This window comes from Cottoperca gobio, chromosome 15 (genome assembly GCF_900634415.1).
Source record: "Cottoperca gobio chromosome 15, fCotGob3.1, whole genome shotgun sequence".
Classification (NCBI taxonomy): Eukaryota; Metazoa; Chordata; class Actinopteri; order Perciformes; family Bovichtidae; genus Cottoperca; species Cottoperca gobio.
Window position 1 is genome coordinate 2209746 of NC_041369.1, and position 19750 is coordinate 2229495.

Here is a 19750-nt window from a genome sequence, read left to right on the forward strand (position 1 = left end):
CAGTCTCTAAATTCCTAAACAACCCGTGTCAGCGTATGAGGATCTACAACAAGGGATGGAAGCAACTATCCAAAGCCATGTGATGAATCCTGTTCAAGTGTCATTCAGCTTCAAAGCTCTAATCGCTGAGAGTAGTTAGTCTAATACGTGCTGAACACATACTGTCGTGAGTCATTTCAATGTTTTACCATTAAAGCCACTATGTGCACAATTACAACATTTGGGGCTTGCCAACCACTGCTGGTGCCAAACTCCGTAGTTTACAAACCAATAGGTGCGGTCCCAGTGACTGTCCACTTCTCCTATAGTGTGGGGAGTATTAAAGACCCTGATGCAGACAGTAAAGCTCTACTACCACTACGCATGCAACAGGTGTATCAGTGGAGACCGAGAGCTCTTTGCATATTTTCACAATTTCCCCTGTAAATTATAACAATCCTGTAAGACATAAAACATGCTATAAATATTGTATGTCTACAATTCTCTTTTTAAAACTACCCATGCTTTATTTTAGCTAACTTCACCAGGTCAGGAGCAGGTGTGTGTTGGTCATACTGGACTTCTTCACTCCTGTTACTGCAGCTCAACAACATTCATCATGTTGAGCTGCAGTAACACACAATAAGAGAACCATTCATAACCATAAGCAGTGTCTGAAGAGAGAGTCCAGAGATGGATACTGTGTAGATAGAAGGAGTACTTTATTCATCTCAGCAAAGAAGACAAAGATATCCAAACAGCTATACAATACTTTTTGACAATAGAGGATTTTTACTTTACATATATACATGTGTAATGCTGAGGTGTTCAGGTAGCGCAAAGTTAAATGCAATTAATGTATAATTATAGACCTGTTATTGCTTAGATCATTTAAATACGATGTACGAGTCCAGGGTGAGAGTATTTGTGTTAGTGTTTAGTTCTCCTCCCAAATAAACTGAGCCCACAGTCCAAGCCACTGCCTGTGAGCCGCAGGGTTGATGGTTCAAGTCACCGACCCGACCTAAAAACAATGGAGTGTGACTGCTACTTGGAGAGGTCCCAGTTCACCTGCTGCCCTGACGTGGTGCCCTTGAGCAAGGCACCGGACATCCCCCTTCCCCCCTCACTCCCATTGCTCCCCGGGCGCTGTACATTAGCTCCTAGTACTAGGATGGGTTAAAAGCAGACTCAGTGGGGACTAGTTCCCCTCCCGACCCCCCTGTCCTGACTCAGTGGGGACTAGTTCCCCTCCCGACCCCTCTGTCTTGTACAGGGAGATGGCAGCTGGCAGGAAAGACCTCCTCTAGCAGTCCTTGTCACAGCTGAGCTGGATCAGTCTCTTACTGAAATTTGAAAGAAAGCTGTTTGACCAGGAGGTGGTAAAAGAGGATGTGAGGTGTTTTCCATGAACAGCATCCTCTCCACCACCTCTAACAGCTCCAGGAACAGATGATGCCACTGCCCCGTCACAGTTTCTTCAGGAAGAGGAGGGTGCTCTTTCCTTTCCTGCAAACTGTCTGTGTTGCGTTCCAGTCCAGACCGTTGTCAAGGTGAGCTCAGCGGTATCTGTACTTATCCTCCACCTCCACTTCTTACCTGGAGACGTGGCTTGCCTGTAGCTTGGGCCATGCTTAGAATGGGTGTGTGTTTGTGTGTGAATTAGTCATTCTGATTGTGTGTAACAGAGGCTGTGTTGTATCAGTGTGAGGAGGTCTGAACATTCTGTCAAAGCAGCAGGGAGCAGCAGTGTTTTATTAGGGAGAAGTGTTCCTTTATAAAGCAGATGCTTGTGGATGTAAAGAGTGGTCAGGGGTATAAAGATGATGTTGATCATGATTGGCTAACTAATGAACCGTTAGTGTGAATCTTTACAGCCGTTTACAGCTGAGCCTTGACCAAAGACCAGTACACACTGCAACCGTCATGGAGCAGGGACAGCTACTTAACAATCCCATGGATTGGTACTTTTGCCCTGCACAAAATACATGAATAATTACTTGTACCTGGCTCGTCCCTACCTCTTCTGCACACGTTACCTGTACACACTGCACAGGCTGCTGGAGCTCTGACGCATTCTCTATTCCAATGCAAGCACTGATAACTGCTACGGCAAATATTACTCATATACCTGATAGGACTGCCGATAGAAAGTCTTTTCAAAATATTAATGCTAGATCCGAGGAAGACGCTTGTTTATATATATCATTGATTTGCAATGGGAAAACAAATAAATATATCCTAACAGTCTAATACTTTTATGCTATTGCTACCATTATCATGGCTACAACTATACTGTTACATTAATACCATTACAGCTAATGTGGTAACTGAAACTACCAACAGCAATGCATGTAAACATTATTATTCACTGCCGATGTACTATTACTGTTATTACCGCTGCTTCTGCTGCTTCTGACCGTTTCTACCTAAAGCGTGGCCGTCGTGGCTCAGCAGGCATCAACACTTATCAGAAGATCGGAGGTTCAATCCCCAGCTCCTCCAGTCCGGCTCTCAATGTGTCCTTGGGAAAGAGACTGAAGCTCCAATCCGTGTGGATGACCATCAGATTAGATGATGAGCAGTTGGGCACCTTGTATGGCAGCCATGTCGTCTCTTTACCAGTTAGTATTATTTGTGCATGTTACCACTACAACCCACTTCTACTACTATCACTTACTAAATGCATTTTAAATTCTATGTCTTTTATGTATGGTTTGATGTTTTTTTTATTCCATAAACTATAAACAGCGCAATTTAAAATAAATAAAATCACAAAATAACTTTGTGCCAAGTCCTATACTCAGGAATTATATTATACTACAACTACTGTTCACTTAGCCGAACATTTCATGGTCAGTCAATTCATTTGCGTATTGCTCTGTTCTCTAGTGTTACCCTGTGAACATGGCAGGCCAGTAAGTCCTCACCATCCATGTCCTCACGCCCTGTACAAATAATGGGTACCGATTTTAAAAGGTTCAAACAAAAGAAGGCCCAAATAAAAGCACACGTGGATGTAATCAGTCCAATCCTTGCATGGTGATAAGGTGGTGGCCAGGTCCGGGAACAGCGAGGAGCCGATACTGGACAGGAGATAAGGAGGGAGTCAACTGGTGCCTAGACGTCCTGATTACGCGACTCAATAAAACCTGGTGTGTGAGCAGCTCATGTGCAATGTGACTTCACCACCACATGCTGCCTGAAACCTGCACCAACAATCGGTCAGCTCCAACAACTGCTTTTGGCTTTTTATTTTCTGCAGATCATAAAAAGGGTAAGTACTCATATATTACCATCATGTGTGTGTTTAATGAGATCTGTATCCACATGGACGAGTTTTGTTTCATTTCGGGTGCATGCAATTTTCCTACACCACTTCTCACCAGTCATATTCTGTTTTTGTCATATTTAATCAACTACATCCATCAACATTTTGGTCATCCATTAATTTAATGTGTTTAATATAGCGGTTCCACTTTAGCTTCTGCCATAACAGTTGCTAATCTTACTCTCTCAACATCTTCAACAATTTGAAAACACACATCTGCAAATAAAAAACACAACCACATACATAAGATGAAAATGTTTTCTTAATGTGCAGTGCGTTGAGCTCTCAGGGCCGCTGCAGCATGACTATTCAAAATACAAACATCTCCAACTCTCTTCATTTTTCAACTCTCTTATGGAAATGAGGAGTTTTAACAGTTTACAGTTTTAACAATACATTTTACATGGCAGTAACAACACAAACCTGAGCTTCAGAAGTAAGTTAGCGCTTACATGGGTTAATAACAGAGGTCACCTTCAATTAGTGAGTGAGAACACACACTGAAACTCAACAAACGCTCACAAAGGTGTGTATTAATCAGTAAAGCAGAGATGACTGAGTCTGACCAACTGTTACTGTTTCAGAGATGCTGAATTTGCTGAAATGATGCTGTCTTGTCTCTTATTCCCAGCCAGCCTCTTCCCCCACCACCGCTCCACACCTCATCACAATGCCTCATCGCATCTGCTCTGTTGAGATTAACAACAACTCTGGCAGCTACACTCTCTCCAACCCAAGGTTATGCATTGCTTTTGTACTTGTCTTTGTCTAAAGGTAATGAAAGTACATTGTAAACCGGACTTAAGCAGTTCCTTTGATTGTAGTGGTTGTATATTGTAACAGCATCACAAACAAACATGAAGTGATCATCAGTTGTTAGTTTTAGGGCTGTATTGATGTCTCAGAGTCCAGTCAAGTCAATTTTAACTAAGCAACCCAAATGGCTTTACGGTCTATACATCATGCAACACCCTGCCATGCAATCAATGCTGTGTGTGCAGCATAGACAGAAATATGACAATATTAGGAAGATAGATTGTCACCTCAAGCTACATTGTTCTCAAAATTAAAATTTACTTACTAAGTCCTTACTTTTCTTTTTCAAATAAGAAAGCTGCATGCTCCAACACACTTTTCTCTGTTTGTTTTGTGAAGTCAGATCTTTATCGAGTCCAGTCAGCTTAACTACCAGACTCAGTGCGTCGGAGCTGCCCAGCTTGCACACTGCTCTGATTTTTTTCCAATGAAGGGTGCTTCAGGGTTTGAGTCAGCAGTTTGGGTCTAACACTTTTCTGTTTCAACACAACAGTTCCCGTGTGCACAAAGCCAGGTCCATAAAAAAAAAAAAAAAAAAAAAAAAAAAAAGGTTTTCCCAGTTTGGTGTAGAAAAACTTGACAGAGCCCTGACGTCAACCCCGTCCAGCACCTTTGGAATGGAACGCTGACTGCAAAGACATTTTTCACACCACACGAGTGGAATGCTCAGCTGTCCACATACCATGTTGTGTATTTTTTAATGGTTCTGTGACATTACTGCAGAATCATTAAGGTAACACACAGCTTTGACTCCTTGTGGGTGTGTTCACGTGCTTGTACAGCAGAGACATAAATCCCCACTCAAGAATGGAAAATCTATGGTGTGATTTGTGAGAACATGTCTGACATGTTGTGTCTCTGTGTTCAGGGTGTTCACAGAGAGCGGATGTTGTGAGGTCCCTTTGCCACCTATGGTGGGTCCCTGCTCTGCTGCCAGCGCAATGTTCAACAAGACCACTGGCAGTGCAACCGGATCCGTCGGCGTCTTCACCTATGACCTTTTCAACTACGACCTGAACGACTACAGCCACGTCATGGCGGTCATGTTCTCCGTGCCCTTTGATCGAAACATGTACTCCAACTGGTTTGCTGTGGGGATCTTTGAGAGAGGAAACAACTGCGACTACAATCTCTATGATGTTATGTATAATGGAAGTGAAAACAATTTTGTAAGAGCAAAGGCTGACGGCTCCAGCATTTCTTACGAGGGCGATTATGTTATTGTCAGTGCCTCCATGTCAGACTCAGGTGAAGCAGTCCTGAGGGTGGATGTCAGTGATACAGGCATGTATTAAGTCAAGCGAGGATCATCCTGCTGTTGTTATGGAAGCTATATGAGATGATCACAGTCATTTTGATCAAATATATAATCAACTGACAAGTGGTGCTCATTAATCAACATACTTATAATACGAGTACACATGATTGTACACTAAATATTGGTTATTTCAGGTGTGATTTTAAAAAGATTATGCCTAATTACAAATAAAACCATCAAACCATGTCCTCTTTGGAAAATATAATACATGATTCTAACATTATCCAGGTTTCTGATGGTCTGTGCAGTAGTGTCTGTGACAGCCTCAGTACATTTTATCCTCCAATATTTATATATTGTCATTTTATATTGGATTACTTTTGCCCATGTTTTACAGCTGACAGCACATAAGGCCGTGTGAAGCGCAATTTAGAACATCCTCAACCTCAACACTTAAAAGCTCACACATGATTCGTAAGCATTCTGCATGACTTGACATGATGGTAGAAGGACACCAGAGCACACTTCCTCAGATCTATGGAACAGGACCGTCTAAAAAGACTTTGAATTTCATGACCCTTCTTGGACTGATTATACAGCGAGCCTATGTTTAGGTGTGTGTGTAAAGGACAGACACTAGAGGGCACAGCTACAATCAGTAGGAGTTTGTGGACGGGTGTGTATGATGTAGTGAAGGAGATATTTTTGGTGATGTACATAAACCTTTCTACAGTTACTTAACTCTGGTTTAGCCAAGAGAAAAAAAGGTTTGTCCCAAAATGAATTTGAATTGTTTTGTACCTATACATACCTGGAGCATTCTTTTAAAGAGAACATACCATGTACTGTAGGCTTTCTATATCTTGCATTAATAAGGACTTTGTAAAGTTACACTTCTTATTAAAATAAACCTGATATGTGGTAATGTAAGATAAAGAGCTTCTAAGTAAGTACCAACCTCCATTTCTCACACAAGACAACATTCTCTGCACACTCTGCGAGAGCAACAACATCAGCAGCATGCAACAGAATACTTGTGTTCTCCACAATTTATATACAATTTAATCCTTTCATTGGTAGTGAAGCATGGTTCCACTAGAATTATGCCGAGAAGATGTTTGAAAGGCACACAGCCATGTGTGTGGACTTCGAGACCAGTCTCTAAATTCCTAAACAACCCGTGTCAGCGTATGAGGATCTACAACAAGGGATGGAAGCAACTATCCAAAGCCATGTGATGAATCCTGTTCAAGTGTCATTCAGCTTCAAAGCTCTAATCGCTGAGAGTAGTTAGTCTAATACGTGCTGAACACATACTGTCGTGAGTCATTTCAATGTTTTACCATTAAAGCCACTATGTGCACAATTACAACATTTGGGGCTTGCCAACCACTGCTGGTGCCAAACTCCGTAGTTTACAAACCAATAGGTGCGGTCCCAGTGACTGTCCACTTCTCCTATAGTGTGGGGAGTATTAAAGACCCTGATGCAGACAGTAAAGCTCTACTACCACTACGCATGCAACAGGTGTCCATCTGGAATCGAACACATTGCAATCACAGTGAAGAAAGTCTTTAGTTGAATGTATAGCAGCCTGTGTCAACTTGGTAACCGATAACTATACTTAATTAACTTTATCTACACCGTTTGTGTTATATTTGCATTGTAATATATGGAAATATCATTGACACCGCTGTGTGTATATAAGGAGCGTAATCTAGTTTACACTCACCGAAGACCAGAGCCAGACCATGAGACGTTCCGACAGCAATCACACCCGCCACGGTCTGAACACAAAAACATGTACAGCTTAGAACCGATCAGAGGAAGTCAGGGAACGCTAATGAAAGGCAAAACACACCAAATAAGACAAAACACCATAAAACCATATCAAACGTTATGCCTCCACCAGAACTCACACAAGCATAGAGCCCCCTGTGGGTGTACTGTATAATAATAGAGGCTGCTCTAAAGTTTGAACCTGTATTGTCGAAGCGTGGCTGTGTGCACACCCTCACATTCACTTTCTGCTTCTCCCCTACATCTCTCACTAGAGTACAGCATGCTGTGGCTGCTTTCAAAGTATATGTTCAACTTTGCTTTCTGTTGTATGTATGTGTAAAACCTTCTGAAACTGCTCTACAGTAATGAATAAATAAATGCAATAACCTTGAATGCGGTGCACCTCAGTACCACATTCCCATGGTGCATACTTGCGATGTCTCCGGATCTATTCAGGCTGGGGTTGCATGTAAAACCCCTCTCTCCCTTCATTTCATGTCTGTCTACTATCATCTGTTGATGAAGGCAACTTTAACTTCAGTTTATTTACCATGTCTCTAGTATATGTCCACCTTTGAAATGATGAAATCGCTAAAAATGCACCATGAAGTTGTTATCATATGTTCCTTTAAAGTAATACCATGTCCCTTTGTTCAGTTGGATTGGTTGTTGAATTAACTCATACTCACTATAGCAGTTGGCAGGCCAGCATCCACTTTGTCCTGAGGAAATACACAAATGTCTTTATTATGCTTAAACACAAATGCATGATTCTACTGCAACAAATATAGAGTTCTGTAGCTAGTACTGCAGTACAGACATCAGTCACTCCTCCAAATCAAATCACTTTCAGCAACAGAATCTACAACAGAACTAAAGCAGGATTACAGAATTACCAACTGATACTCAATTGTCTAAAAACAGAACCATTGACTGTGTTTACATGCACAAAATATTCAGTATTTTGCCCTTATTCCAAAAAAGACAATATTCCTACAAAGCTGTTTACATGGCGAATGAAAATGAATATTCCACTAATACTCCCGTTTACATGCAGCCGTTAAGTTTGTGTCCCAGGCACAGAGCTGGTCGTAAACAGGCAAGAGGCTGTGAGTCGTAAACTGCAGTAAAAACCTCAAGACACATTTTCTTGAGGTGCTGAATACATGTTCAAAGAATGCTTCTAAAACCTGATTTTATGTCGCCATATCCCACGTCTTGATTGGAAAAAAGCTACATTCAGAATATACTGTATACATGACCCATATAAAATTCAGAATATTGTCACATTCCAATAATAATGTAATATTAGTGTGCATGTCAACATAGTCATTGACAGATAACAGCTGGTGTTTTAATCAAGTAACTCGAAGCCAGAGGTTAGCATTAGCTTCAGAGAAACAGTTAGTACTTTAAGACCCTTTAATGCTAATGTGCTGTTGTCTGACGAGATAGTCGAAGACAAACAAGAATAAATTATCTTCTATCTTAAATCAACTTCAAAAATAGTCATCCCTACATCCCTAACAACAACGATGAAGTAAGCACTCGTTGTTTTGGGATGTTTCAACATTAAAAATAATGTAAGTCGTTTTTTGTTATTGTTGGAGGACATCAAAGACTGTGTGTATGTGTCTGTGTGTGTGTGTGTCTTACAGCAGCAGAGACAATCTGTGCAGAGATGCCCTTCAGCAGGCTGTGTCGAAGAACAGACCCATGAACGGTCGCATTCAGATCCACTGTCCTCCTTTTTCTTCATACGTGTACGTGTCCACACACAGACACAAAGGTAAACACAGACACACACAAAGACAACATTTTCCATTGAATTAACTTGTACATGCAAAGACAGGTGTGCACCAACAGCAAGGTATAGTGAGTGTTTGTGTTTGTTTGGCTGGTGGTCACTTCTTCACAGGACTCTTTTAGGGTTAGGGTGTGTATTGGCTGATGCTTGTGCTGCTGTGGTTGCTACAGCAGCATCTGTTTCAAGTCTGTGACTTACTGTCCAGAAAACCCACCATACAGATGTGTGTACCCTACAGATGTGTGTGTGTACCCGACAGATGTGTGTACCCGACAGATGTGTGTACCCTACAGATGTATGCATGTACCCTACAGATGTATTTGTGTACCCTACAGATGTGTGTACCCTTCCGATGTATGTACCCTACAGATGTATGTGTGTACCCTACAAATGTATGTGTGTACCCTACAGATGTGTGTACCCTACAGATGTGTGTACCATACAGATGTATGTGTCTACCTTACAGATGTGTGTACCCGACAGATGCATGTACCCGACAGATGTGTGTGTACCCTAAAGATGTGTGTGTGTACCCTACAGATGTGTGTACCCGACAGATGTGTGTACCCTTCAGATGTATGTACCCGACAAATGTATGTACCTGACAGATATATGTACCCGACAGATGTGTGTGTGTACCCTACAGATGTATTTGTGTACCCTTCAGATGTGTGTACCCTTCAGATGTATGTACCCTACAGATGTATGTACCCTACAGATGTATGTGTGTACCCTACAGATGTATTTGTGTACCCTACAGATGTGTGTACCCGACAGATGTGTGTGTACCCTACAGATGTATGTGTGTACCCTACAGATGTATTGTGTACCCTACAGATGTGTGTACCCGACAGATGTGTGTGTACCCTACAGATGTGTGTGTACCCTAAATTATGATCTGTTTAAATCTTTATAAATTTATAACTACTATTACACAGATTATAGCAAATATTTAAATATAAATACAATCATTTATTTGGTATCGAATCGGTATAGAGAATCGTGGAATTTTACTGGTATTGGCCACTAGTTTTCTGGTATTGTGACATCCCTAAAAGCAGTACCTGGGAGGGTATGAATATTTGTCATAATTTGGTATTGTTAATTAATTTCCAACAATAAATATCCAAACATTTGCAAAAAGCAAGCAGATTTATCGACTTCCATGTTGATAAGAGTATTAAAAACTAGAAAAATCTTCTTTTAAAGGTACATTTTACGGACACAGTTGCGATTAACTAAGCAAAATCAAGCAATTAATAGGGATTAAATATTTAAATCAATTGACAGCTCTAATTTATTTGATTTAAAATCACTTTATTCAATTTGGACAATCTGATTTTAGATTGTTGTTACACAGAGTAAGTACGTAGGATATAAAATACAGACTTAAAACGAGTAAAAAACTCATACAATAGAAATTAATGAAAATATCTCTTTGAAAGGTGTCCACAGATCTAAAGACCAGAGAGAGAGAGCTCCATAGGAGCCATAACCTCAAATGCAGTCTGCTTAGATTTGAGGCTGGAGCGAGGAACAACCATCAAACCCTGACCAGTCTTTAGCAACCTACTGCTAAAATAGGACTGCAGTTAATCTGAGCATGCAGAACTCTAGAAGCCATTACAAGCACCTTGAATTTAATCTGAATTTGATTTGGGAACCAATGAAGAAAAATCAAGATTGGAGTCACATGAGACCTTTTTGATGATCATGTCAAAAGTTTAGCAGCAGCATTTTGGGGCCGCTTGTAAGAGATCCAGGGATGTTTTTCTAAAACGGGTGAAGAGGAAATTACAACAACAGTTGAGACAGGACGAGATCAAAGCACAAATCATCCGTATCATCATCTGTGTAGCAGTTATAGAGGATACCTTTAAAGTGACTTATTGTGTGTGTGTGTGTGTGTGTGTGTGTGTGTGTGTGTGTGTGTGTGTGTGTGTGTGTGTGTGTGTGTTCATGCCGTTTGAGGTGAGCTGGGTCTCCACTGTCAGAGCTGGCCAGAGAGGAGGTGTCACAGGAGTGAGCGTCCATGTTGTCTGTGTTTAGCACGCAGGTATCCTCCAACACAAATGGTTCCTCCTCATTCTCCAGCTGCAGACACCACACAGGACAACAAAAAGACACGCCTCAGCTACGCACCCAAAGGACAACAAAACAAATACACCTCATTAGGAGGGCTCTCCTACATCCATAGTGGATCTGATATTGAACTACTGTCTGTATAAGTGAGACCCTTCGACCTGCTGAGGGAACTCCCCTTCATATCCTAAACTGATGTTAAATCTGCTGCTGATGTTATCTTCTTAGAATCGCAACAACTTCAGTTTTACTGGATGGCCCAAACTTTATCCGGGAACTGCAATAAGAGGCTAGTAGTTTTTATTAGGGCTGTCAGGCGATTACAATTTTTTATCTAATTAATTACAAGCTTTGTGATTAATTAATCTAAATTAATTGCATATATCAATATTTGCTGTGAGAAGCATTTCAAAATATTCAAATGGATTTTGGAAGATGAGTGAATCAATGAGTAGGCATTATAAACAGGTCAACATGTCTTTTATTTCAATACTCTTTCTCCAATATCTTGTTTGCTACAATTATCTTAGACAACACAGACCATGCGTTAATTTTTTCTGTGATTAATTAATCGAAATGAACGCGCTAATTCGACAGCCCTAGTTTTTATTAGTTATCACTTTTCCCACTCACAGCACATTTGCCTTAATTTTAGAAAAAGTTAATAAAAAGTGTAGCTTGAATTTCCCCTTTTCTTCTTTTTTTGTTAATCTTAATACACATTAACATGACATTACATTTAGATGTCCAAAGCGACTTACAGTAAGTGCAAACAATCATGCAGATACAACTCCGAACAGCAAGAATCTTACAAGTACATCATTTTCAAATAGGTGAAATCATTTAAATGCAGAACAATAGCTGCAAATAAGCCAAACCAATGTAAGTGCTACATACAGAAATATTTGTTTAATTGGCCAAGGTGCTGTCGAAACAGGTGGGTTTTCAGTCTGCGACAGAAGGTGTGAAGACTCTCTGCTGACCTGATATCAACGGGGAGCTCGTTCCACCATTTTGGAGCCAGGATAGCAAACAGACGGGTTGAGGGGAATCTGGGTCAACAGTCTCATCCAATTCTATAAATATAATCTCAACATATTTTAACAATTTAACAGCTTTAAAACCTAATTTTATCTTTCTTTCCCTTTAACATATCTCACCCCCACTTTCTTTCTTTCTTGTCCAGTGAGAGAAGTAAGCAAGTCCTGCCAGTGTTGGATGTGATGCAGTCAAAGAGTAACATGAACTCACCTCATTTAGGATGCTCTCCAGTGTGGGAGGTGTGTCAACTTGAGGAATGTCAAACTCCTTGTCATCGATCTGAGAACAGAATAATTACAAAAACACAGAGGGTTAGAAAGCAGTATTTGTTTCTTTGTGCTTTCTTTGTTGTGTCCATAGTTTAATCTCCGTCAGCTGTCTGGCTGGCAGCATGTCCAAATATTACCACCAAAGGTTTAGTGGGATTTATGTTTTTGCTTTACCTCGCATTAAGTTTTGCGCTACCTAAGTTTTTGCTCATTCCTCCATACAAAAGCCACTGGCTGTGAGCACGGCTGCAGCTGTTCCGTCTGGCTGTGCTGGTTGAAGCTGTAGCTGCAGTTTGGTTGTACCAAATGGATATGGTGCTATGGATAAGGCTACGGTAGCTGTACTGTGGCTACTCTTTACTGCTCCTAATACTGTTTTTTTGCACCGATCAATACTGACTCTTCATTAGCAACTTACTATATTTTAAGGGCTCTAGTGCTGAAGATGATGAATATGAGACAAAAGATCAGTCTTTCAGCTTCTATTTCCAGGTATTTACATCTAGATCTGTTAAACAACTTAGAAGATAACACAACATTTGCCATCATTCTGTTTTGAATGTTTTTCTTACAGTTTTAAAAACAGTGTGTTACCATTTGGAATACATGCTGCAGATATATAGAGGTTGTGGAATATGAATGCAAAAAGAGTTTATTGATTTTGGAGAAATAAATTGTCATTGAAAGCATTTTGTGTGAAAGCAATGAAAAAGGATTGGTCAACACAGACTTTTGTTTCACTGACTGACTACTGACTAACATTACCCAAAAAAGTATCGTCAAGCCACCCAGGATTGGAGATAAACTGAAAACTTTCCATGCATGCTTTGAAAAAAACTTCCCGGCTGAGGAGGTACAAAATGACCAGGACCCCCTGACAGCTTGTGATATCCAGAGCAGATGTGTGCAAATCCTTCAGAAGGATTAATCCACACCAGGCTCCTGGACCTGAAGGCATCCCTAGCCGAGCTCTCAAGGTTTGTACAGATCAACAGGTGGACGTCTTCACAGACATGTTCCACCTCTCACAGCTCCAGTCTGTAGTCCCCACGTTTCAAACTGACCACCATTGTTCCTGTCCAGCAGAACCTCCACCATCATGAAGACACCTTCATCACCTCCTCCCTCCCTGACTCACTGAACACACTTCACTTTGCATACAGGCCAAACAGCTCAACTGACGACGCCATCGCCCTCACCCTTCACACTGCCCTGACCCCCCACACTGCCCTCTCCCTCCACACTGCCTTCACCCACCTGGACCAGAGGAACATATGTAAGAATGTTACTGACTACAGTTCAGTATTTAACTCCATTGTGCCCTCCAAGCTCGTCTTAAAGCTCAAAGACCTGGGGCTCACCAGCACCCTCTGTGACTGGATCCTGAACCTCCTGACAGGACCACCATCATCATCATTGGTGTTTGAATCTTTGAATCATCAACTTTGCTGATGACACAACCGTCTACGGCGTGATCACTGACAGTGACGAAACGGCGTACAGAGGAGGCCACAGCTCTGACAGCTTCAGGTTCCTCACACCAACACCATTACAAAGAGAGTGAGACAACAGCTCTTCTTCCTCCGCAGGCTGAGGAGGCTAAACCTGAACTCCAGGATGCTCTGCACCTTCTACAGGTGCACCATCGAGACCGACTGCATCACCGCCTGGTGTGGCTCTTACATGTTTACACTTGTTTAGGATCTCCATGGTGTTGAAGATGAATACATTTGAAAGTAACTTGGTTTAAATTGGTAAAGAAAATAACACATTTTATAAACTTTGAATTAGCACATGTTTATGTGAATGAAGGCACACCTCCATAATATGCTTACATTAGAGATGTGCTTTCATTCACAGTCAGAGTTTACAGATTGCTGGATTCTATATAATAGTTTGCAAACATGAATCTGAGAAGCACAAAGTAATCCTCAATCGCTGGATCTTGCAAATATCAACTGTTTGAATGAGTTTACTCCTGTTTGTTGGACGTGTAAATGGTAAAACACACAGGAAGTGACGGCGCGTGAACGCACCACGGACGGCAAATTGTAAGATTAAACCTACTCAAAATTCTGAAAATTACAAGAAGAGAATACATTTTTAATTCACTGTCTGTGGCAAAGCTAGTGGCAACATTTCTTAAAATGTAAATGTTTCGCTACGTGTTGACGTCAGCGTGAGCTGCATGGTAAACAATAACGTTACTTGATCACGTGATAATGTTCAGACTTTAGGGCAGTGTAATAGACTTGTCTGTTCATAAATGTGTTGATACGGTCACAACACTCAACCTTAAAATAGCAATAATTAGTGTTATGCTCAGTGCTTATTTCAATTGAACCCGGTGTCTATAAGACATTTCGCTTAAGTTACTCCAATATGACAGCACCGAAATGTCACCATCCCAAGTAGCTTTCCTTACAATGGAACTACGACAGAATCCAGTACGCGGAGCTGGGCCTTGCTTGTAGGGTCACGAGCTAGAGTTCGTTATTAACATAAACATGTTTTTCCTATAGCTAGTGAGGAAAGAATCGTGTAACACCCATAGGTCAGACCCAAAGACCATCATGGTGTATCCACGACGGGACAACAACAGACTGCTGCGCCAGAGTTCATTCTCACTCAAGTCTTCCTTTGCCATGACATTAGAATAAGTAAGGAGTCTCTCACCGCGTCCATCTCCATCAGGTTTAGCTGTGAGGAAGCAGAGAGTAGGCTGTGGGCGTCCGGAGACTCCGACATTGCAGTATTTACATGTACAGTTCGCCTCCCTCCCCCTATGCTCGCTGTTCCTCTGGCAGATTTATTACATCTTCCGGTTGAATTTTTCAGAATAAAGTTTCTAAACCTACATAACTCACAACTGTCTGGAAAACATATCATTTTTGTAAAACTATGAGAAAAAAAAAAAATGATATATATATAAGCAATATGTATGTTTTATACATATTTGAATAAAAGACTCATTACAGTCGCTTAAATACGACACAATTGTAAAATATTATATTTTAATAATAGAGGGAACATGAAAGTAGTCCAAGAAATGTTGAGACATTCATTTTGAAGCACTGAGCACTGTAATGAGCACATTACCACACTAACAACTAGAATCTAGATGTTATACACATCTCATAACAGGCCTTTAAATCCAGCCAGCTGCAATAATATCACTGCTGTCTTCATCTATATGTATCTGTACGGTGTGGTCGTTTAATGACATTGCCAATGGTGGAAGGGATAAGGGTTGAGCAGATGGTTTAAGTAGAGCTGGGGCAAGAACACTGCTCAGCAACCTGGTGACAAAGTTCAAATCCAAATAGACCAGCACCAATAAAGAAGTTGGTTAATGGTTGTGTGATAACCAGGTGAGTAGGTAAGTGAAATAAATGGTAAAGAGTGGGTTAAGGAGGATGTTAGGTGAAAAAGGTAATAGGTTGTGTTAAATCAGATATGTAAGATATTGCGACAGCAGTGGAGATATAGTGTCAACAACATTGGTCATGATACTCAAGGGTGATATGGGTGATATCTGTGTAGTTTAAATCATTAGGAGATGGTGCTACATATAGACAGCAGCTGAATAAAGTTAAACCCCTAGTGGTGCAGGGGGTATTATCACTCTCATTTAAACGTGAACCTCTGAAGGAAAACACACACCTATTCTAGTGCGGTGCACGTGCAAGTGGAAAGATGAACACTTGACTCTAATGCGGTCTTATGTTTCAGGACATTGTCGGATGAAGTCAGCTGTACCCTGACTGACATGCATATATAGTATGTAGAACAGGTGTTACATATCAGAGTTCACAGGGCATCAATGTGAACATTCAACTAGAAGCCCAATAGAGGTCATTTACAGAGTAATATCACAGCATATAACTACTCCATTACAAGTAAAAGTCTTGCATTGAAATTTTAACTTGAATAAAAGTGTAGAAGTTTTAGCAAAAAAAATGAAGGTAAAAGTTCTCATAATTGACTACATTGCAGTGTGAACCACTTGAAGCTCAACGCTCTAAAGACAGTGGAGATGATAGTGGACTTCAGGAAGAGCCCAGCCACACCTGCCCCAATCACCCTGCGTGACTCGCCTGTTGTCACTGTGGAGTCCTTACACTTCCTGGGCACCATCATCACCCAGGACCTGACGTGGGAGCTGATCATCAGAAAAGCACAGCAGAGGATGTACTTCATGCTGCAGCTGAGGAAATTCAACCTGCCAAAGACATTGATGGTGCACTTCTACACTGCCATCATCGAGTCCATCCTCACCTCCTCCATCACCATCTGGTACACTGCTGCCACTGACCGGGACAAGGTCAGACTGCAGCGTGTCATTCGCTCTGCGGAGAAGGTGGTCAGCTGCAATCTGCCATCCCTCCAGGTCCTACACGCCTCCAGGACCCGGAAGCGTGCAGGTAAGATTGCAGCAGATCCCTCCCACCCTGGACACAGACTTTTACAGTCACTCCCATCCGGCAGGAGGCTGCGGTCCATCAGGACCAAAACCTCACGCCATATGAACAGTTTCTTCCCCTCTGCAGTTGGCCTCATCAACAAGGCCAGAGACCCCCACTAACACTGTCTCTCCCTCCCCCCCTCTACACGTTACATTAATGTACTGCTCAGCCGGCTGTCCTTGTGTTGTGTGTTGTACATTACCCCTACTGTTTATATTTTGGATATATTGTTAATTGTACATTTTAATTGTAATTTTTTTATATTTATGCACCAACGTTACCAGAGCAAATTCCTTATAGGTGAAAACCTACATGGCAGTTAAAATGATTCTGATTCTAACATGAGTGTTCTCAATATACTGTTATATTACTGGGTCATTATCATCCATGTAATATTATGTGAACTGTACTTTAATGTTACCATTTGTCATGGTGGATCTAATTTTCACTACGTCATACACTTTTGGTAGTTTAATCTGTGACAATGGATCATATTTTATAAACTGATCCTATGTTTTGTATGTAAAATCTTAATTTGAAAAGTAACTATAGCTCTTAAATAAGTGTATTATTTCTCTCTGAAGCGTAGTGAAGAAGTAACGTAGCATAAAACTGAGTACCTCAAAATTGTACTTAAAGGGCCAGTGTGTAGTATTTAGGGGAATATATTAGCTGAAATTGAATATAATAATGATAACTATGTTTTTTTAACCTGAAACTAAGAATGGTTGTGTTTTTGTTACCTTGTGATCCCTTCATATATACTTAGTGAGCGGGTCTCCTTCACAGAGTCCACTATGTTGCACTACCATGTTTCTACAGTAGCACAGAACAGACCAATCACTACACACTAGGGTAACATTCACAGACTAGAGAGACATGTTCATGGTCACACATCTGCAGGGAGTGTTGAGTTTCATTAACAGAAGAACAGCAAAAGAAGTGATTGGATTGGTATTTATGTTTAAAGAGAAACTCACAGGAACATAGTGGTGAATATTTTGTGACTGTTGTACTGATAGAATTCATGCATTATGCTGTCCCTGTCATGACAACCATTATAGTACAGCTCATTTATGTCACCTATTTCCCCCTGCATTGATTTGGGACGAGCATTTACTTTTATTTTAGCTGCCTCCTCACAAACATCTCAGAAGTTTGCACAACAGTCTAGTCCGGTCCCAAACTTTGTATACTCTAACATTAGGATTCTAATTAGCAGTAAAGCTTAGGGTGTTAGAGCTGAAACAATTAATAGATTCAATGATTAGTCAATTGATAATTAATTGATTTTAGTAATTCTGTCTAGCTATATTTCCGAATATTCAGTTTCCAACTTCCCGATAATGAGGATTTTCTGCCTTTATGTTTAGACAAAAGAAATGCTGTACTTATTACTCAATGTATCTGTCAACTGTAGCTGTATAATGTTTTGACAACTATTTCAAATAGACTATTTAAGGTGGGTACTTTTCCTTTTCAGTCTTTAAGAATATTTTTTCTGATAACACTTTATTTATTTATTTTGAATGTCAGACTTTGGTATTTTACTTGTATAAATATACATTTTCCTCCACTTCAGATGGCTCTCCCTGACACACACATGGTTCTACAGCACAGCATCAGAGCATTAGCAAAAACATTTAGTCTAATTGTACTATTTAATTACAACAAATGTATTCTGAAGCATTATGTTTTAGTCCCCTAACATTATATCTTATGTCTTTCACAAATTTCAACTTAAGTAATGACTATTTTCACTTAAAATTACAAATGTATCCTCATAATATTATATTATTCATTAATGCATTATATTGATTATGGTATATTCACTTGTATCCTCTAATCTGTGCTTTAGTGCAAAGAGCAGCACTGCATCCTTTCTTATTTAAAAAATAATGATTTTTGTTTGTGATGCATAAATACAATCCTCACAACATGGCTGTCCCTAAATCACAACACCAAGTGTATTGGTTTATTGTGTCATTTTAGGGCAGGAAGGTTTATGCTACATGAGGTTGTGGATATAAAGACCATTAGTTTTAGTATTTTCACAGGAATTGTTGATAATAAATAAAATAATAATAAGACAAATAATAGCAGCATTGAAATTGCTGAATAAACTGTTATCTGATGGGAAGGATTGTCAAAACTACAGAAATAAGACTTCCACGATAAAAATCTCAAATGATCTTACCAAACATTGAATGACACAGAAAGCACAAGTGTCATTTAAAATTCTGGTTACACAAATAGGCCTGTTAGTGGATAGCCTATTTCATTTATTTTTCAGATTGCCAAACTAGATTTTGCACAGGAACCCATAATAAAAAACACTGAAGGGGAATCTGTTAAATCATGTGTGTATCAGAACTTTGTGGGTCTGTTAGTTGAACAATGAGAAAAGGAATGAAGAAAGGATGGAAAAAGGAAAGGAGACAAGGAAGCCCCCCGACAGTGTTGGGTCGTGGCCTGCTGTATTTCTTCGACTCCGTTCACCTCCATTCACACAGTAAATAAAAGCATGGAGGCTCTGACTCTCGGGATCTAGAACAGCGGGGGGTAAAGACACTGCCGCATGCGCTCTCCCTTTCACCAAAACACAGGAAGGAAGCAGGAAAGCGGCGAACGCTTTGCCAGTTGGATTTAACTCGTTTTACGTGGAAGAGAGGATTGTAGTTGGAGACAGGAGCGGGGCAGCCCGCCGTGCTGAGCATGAAGCGGACGGCTGTTGTGGCCAGGCACAATGGCCTCGTCTCTCCGCTGGGGAACAACAACTCCGGGGCTTCGAGCATCGTCTTTCCACCACATCCGAGAGCCACTAATATCTCCGCGTCTGCCGACTGTGGTGCCGGCGGTGGGATGGACGGCCTGCTGGATTTCTCCAAAGGCCCCACCGTCAAAACCGAGCTGGTCTGT

General features: G+C 40.7%; 3 protein-coding genes across 3 annotated transcripts in view; 2 read left to right on the forward strand and 1 right to left on the reverse strand.

Annotated features, from left to right (window-relative positions):
- vps8 (VPS8 subunit of CORVET complex) overlaps window positions 1-15169 on the reverse strand; it is a 33466-nt gene extending 18297 nt beyond the window's left edge. The window contains exons 1-6 of the mRNA XM_029450172.1: window positions 15042-15169; window positions 12307-12375; window positions 10937-11067; window positions 8823-8919; window positions 7856-7888; window positions 7117-7171 (exon numbers count right to left, since the gene is read on the reverse strand). Of these exons, the coding sequence (XP_029306032.1) occupies window positions 7117-7171; window positions 7856-7888; window positions 8823-8919; window positions 10937-11067; window positions 12307-12375; window positions 15042-15113 (457 nt within the window). The 5' untranslated portion in view covers window positions 15114-15169. The remainder of the gene's footprint in view (window positions 1-7116; window positions 7172-7855; window positions 7889-8822; window positions 8920-10936; window positions 11068-12306; window positions 12376-15041) is intronic.
- Window positions 3981-5421, forward strand: LOC115019817 (DELTA-sagatoxin-Srs1a-like). Its single transcript, XM_029449456.1, has 2 exons — window positions 3981-4048; window positions 4995-5421. Exons 1-2 carry the CDS (start codon window positions 3981-3983, stop codon window positions 5419-5421), a joined length of 495 nt encoding a protein of 164 aa, XP_029305316.1.
- Window positions 15170-19266: 4097 nt separating the features above from the next.
- Window positions 19267-19750, forward strand: part of LOC115020017 (zinc finger protein ZIC 4-like) — a 9121-nt gene continuing 8637 nt past the window's right edge. The window contains exon 1 of the mRNA XM_029449842.1: window positions 19267-19750. This exon is cut by the window's right edge and continues 319 nt beyond it. Coding sequence (XP_029305702.1) covers window positions 19547-19750 — 204 coding nt within the window. The 5' untranslated portion in view covers window positions 19267-19546.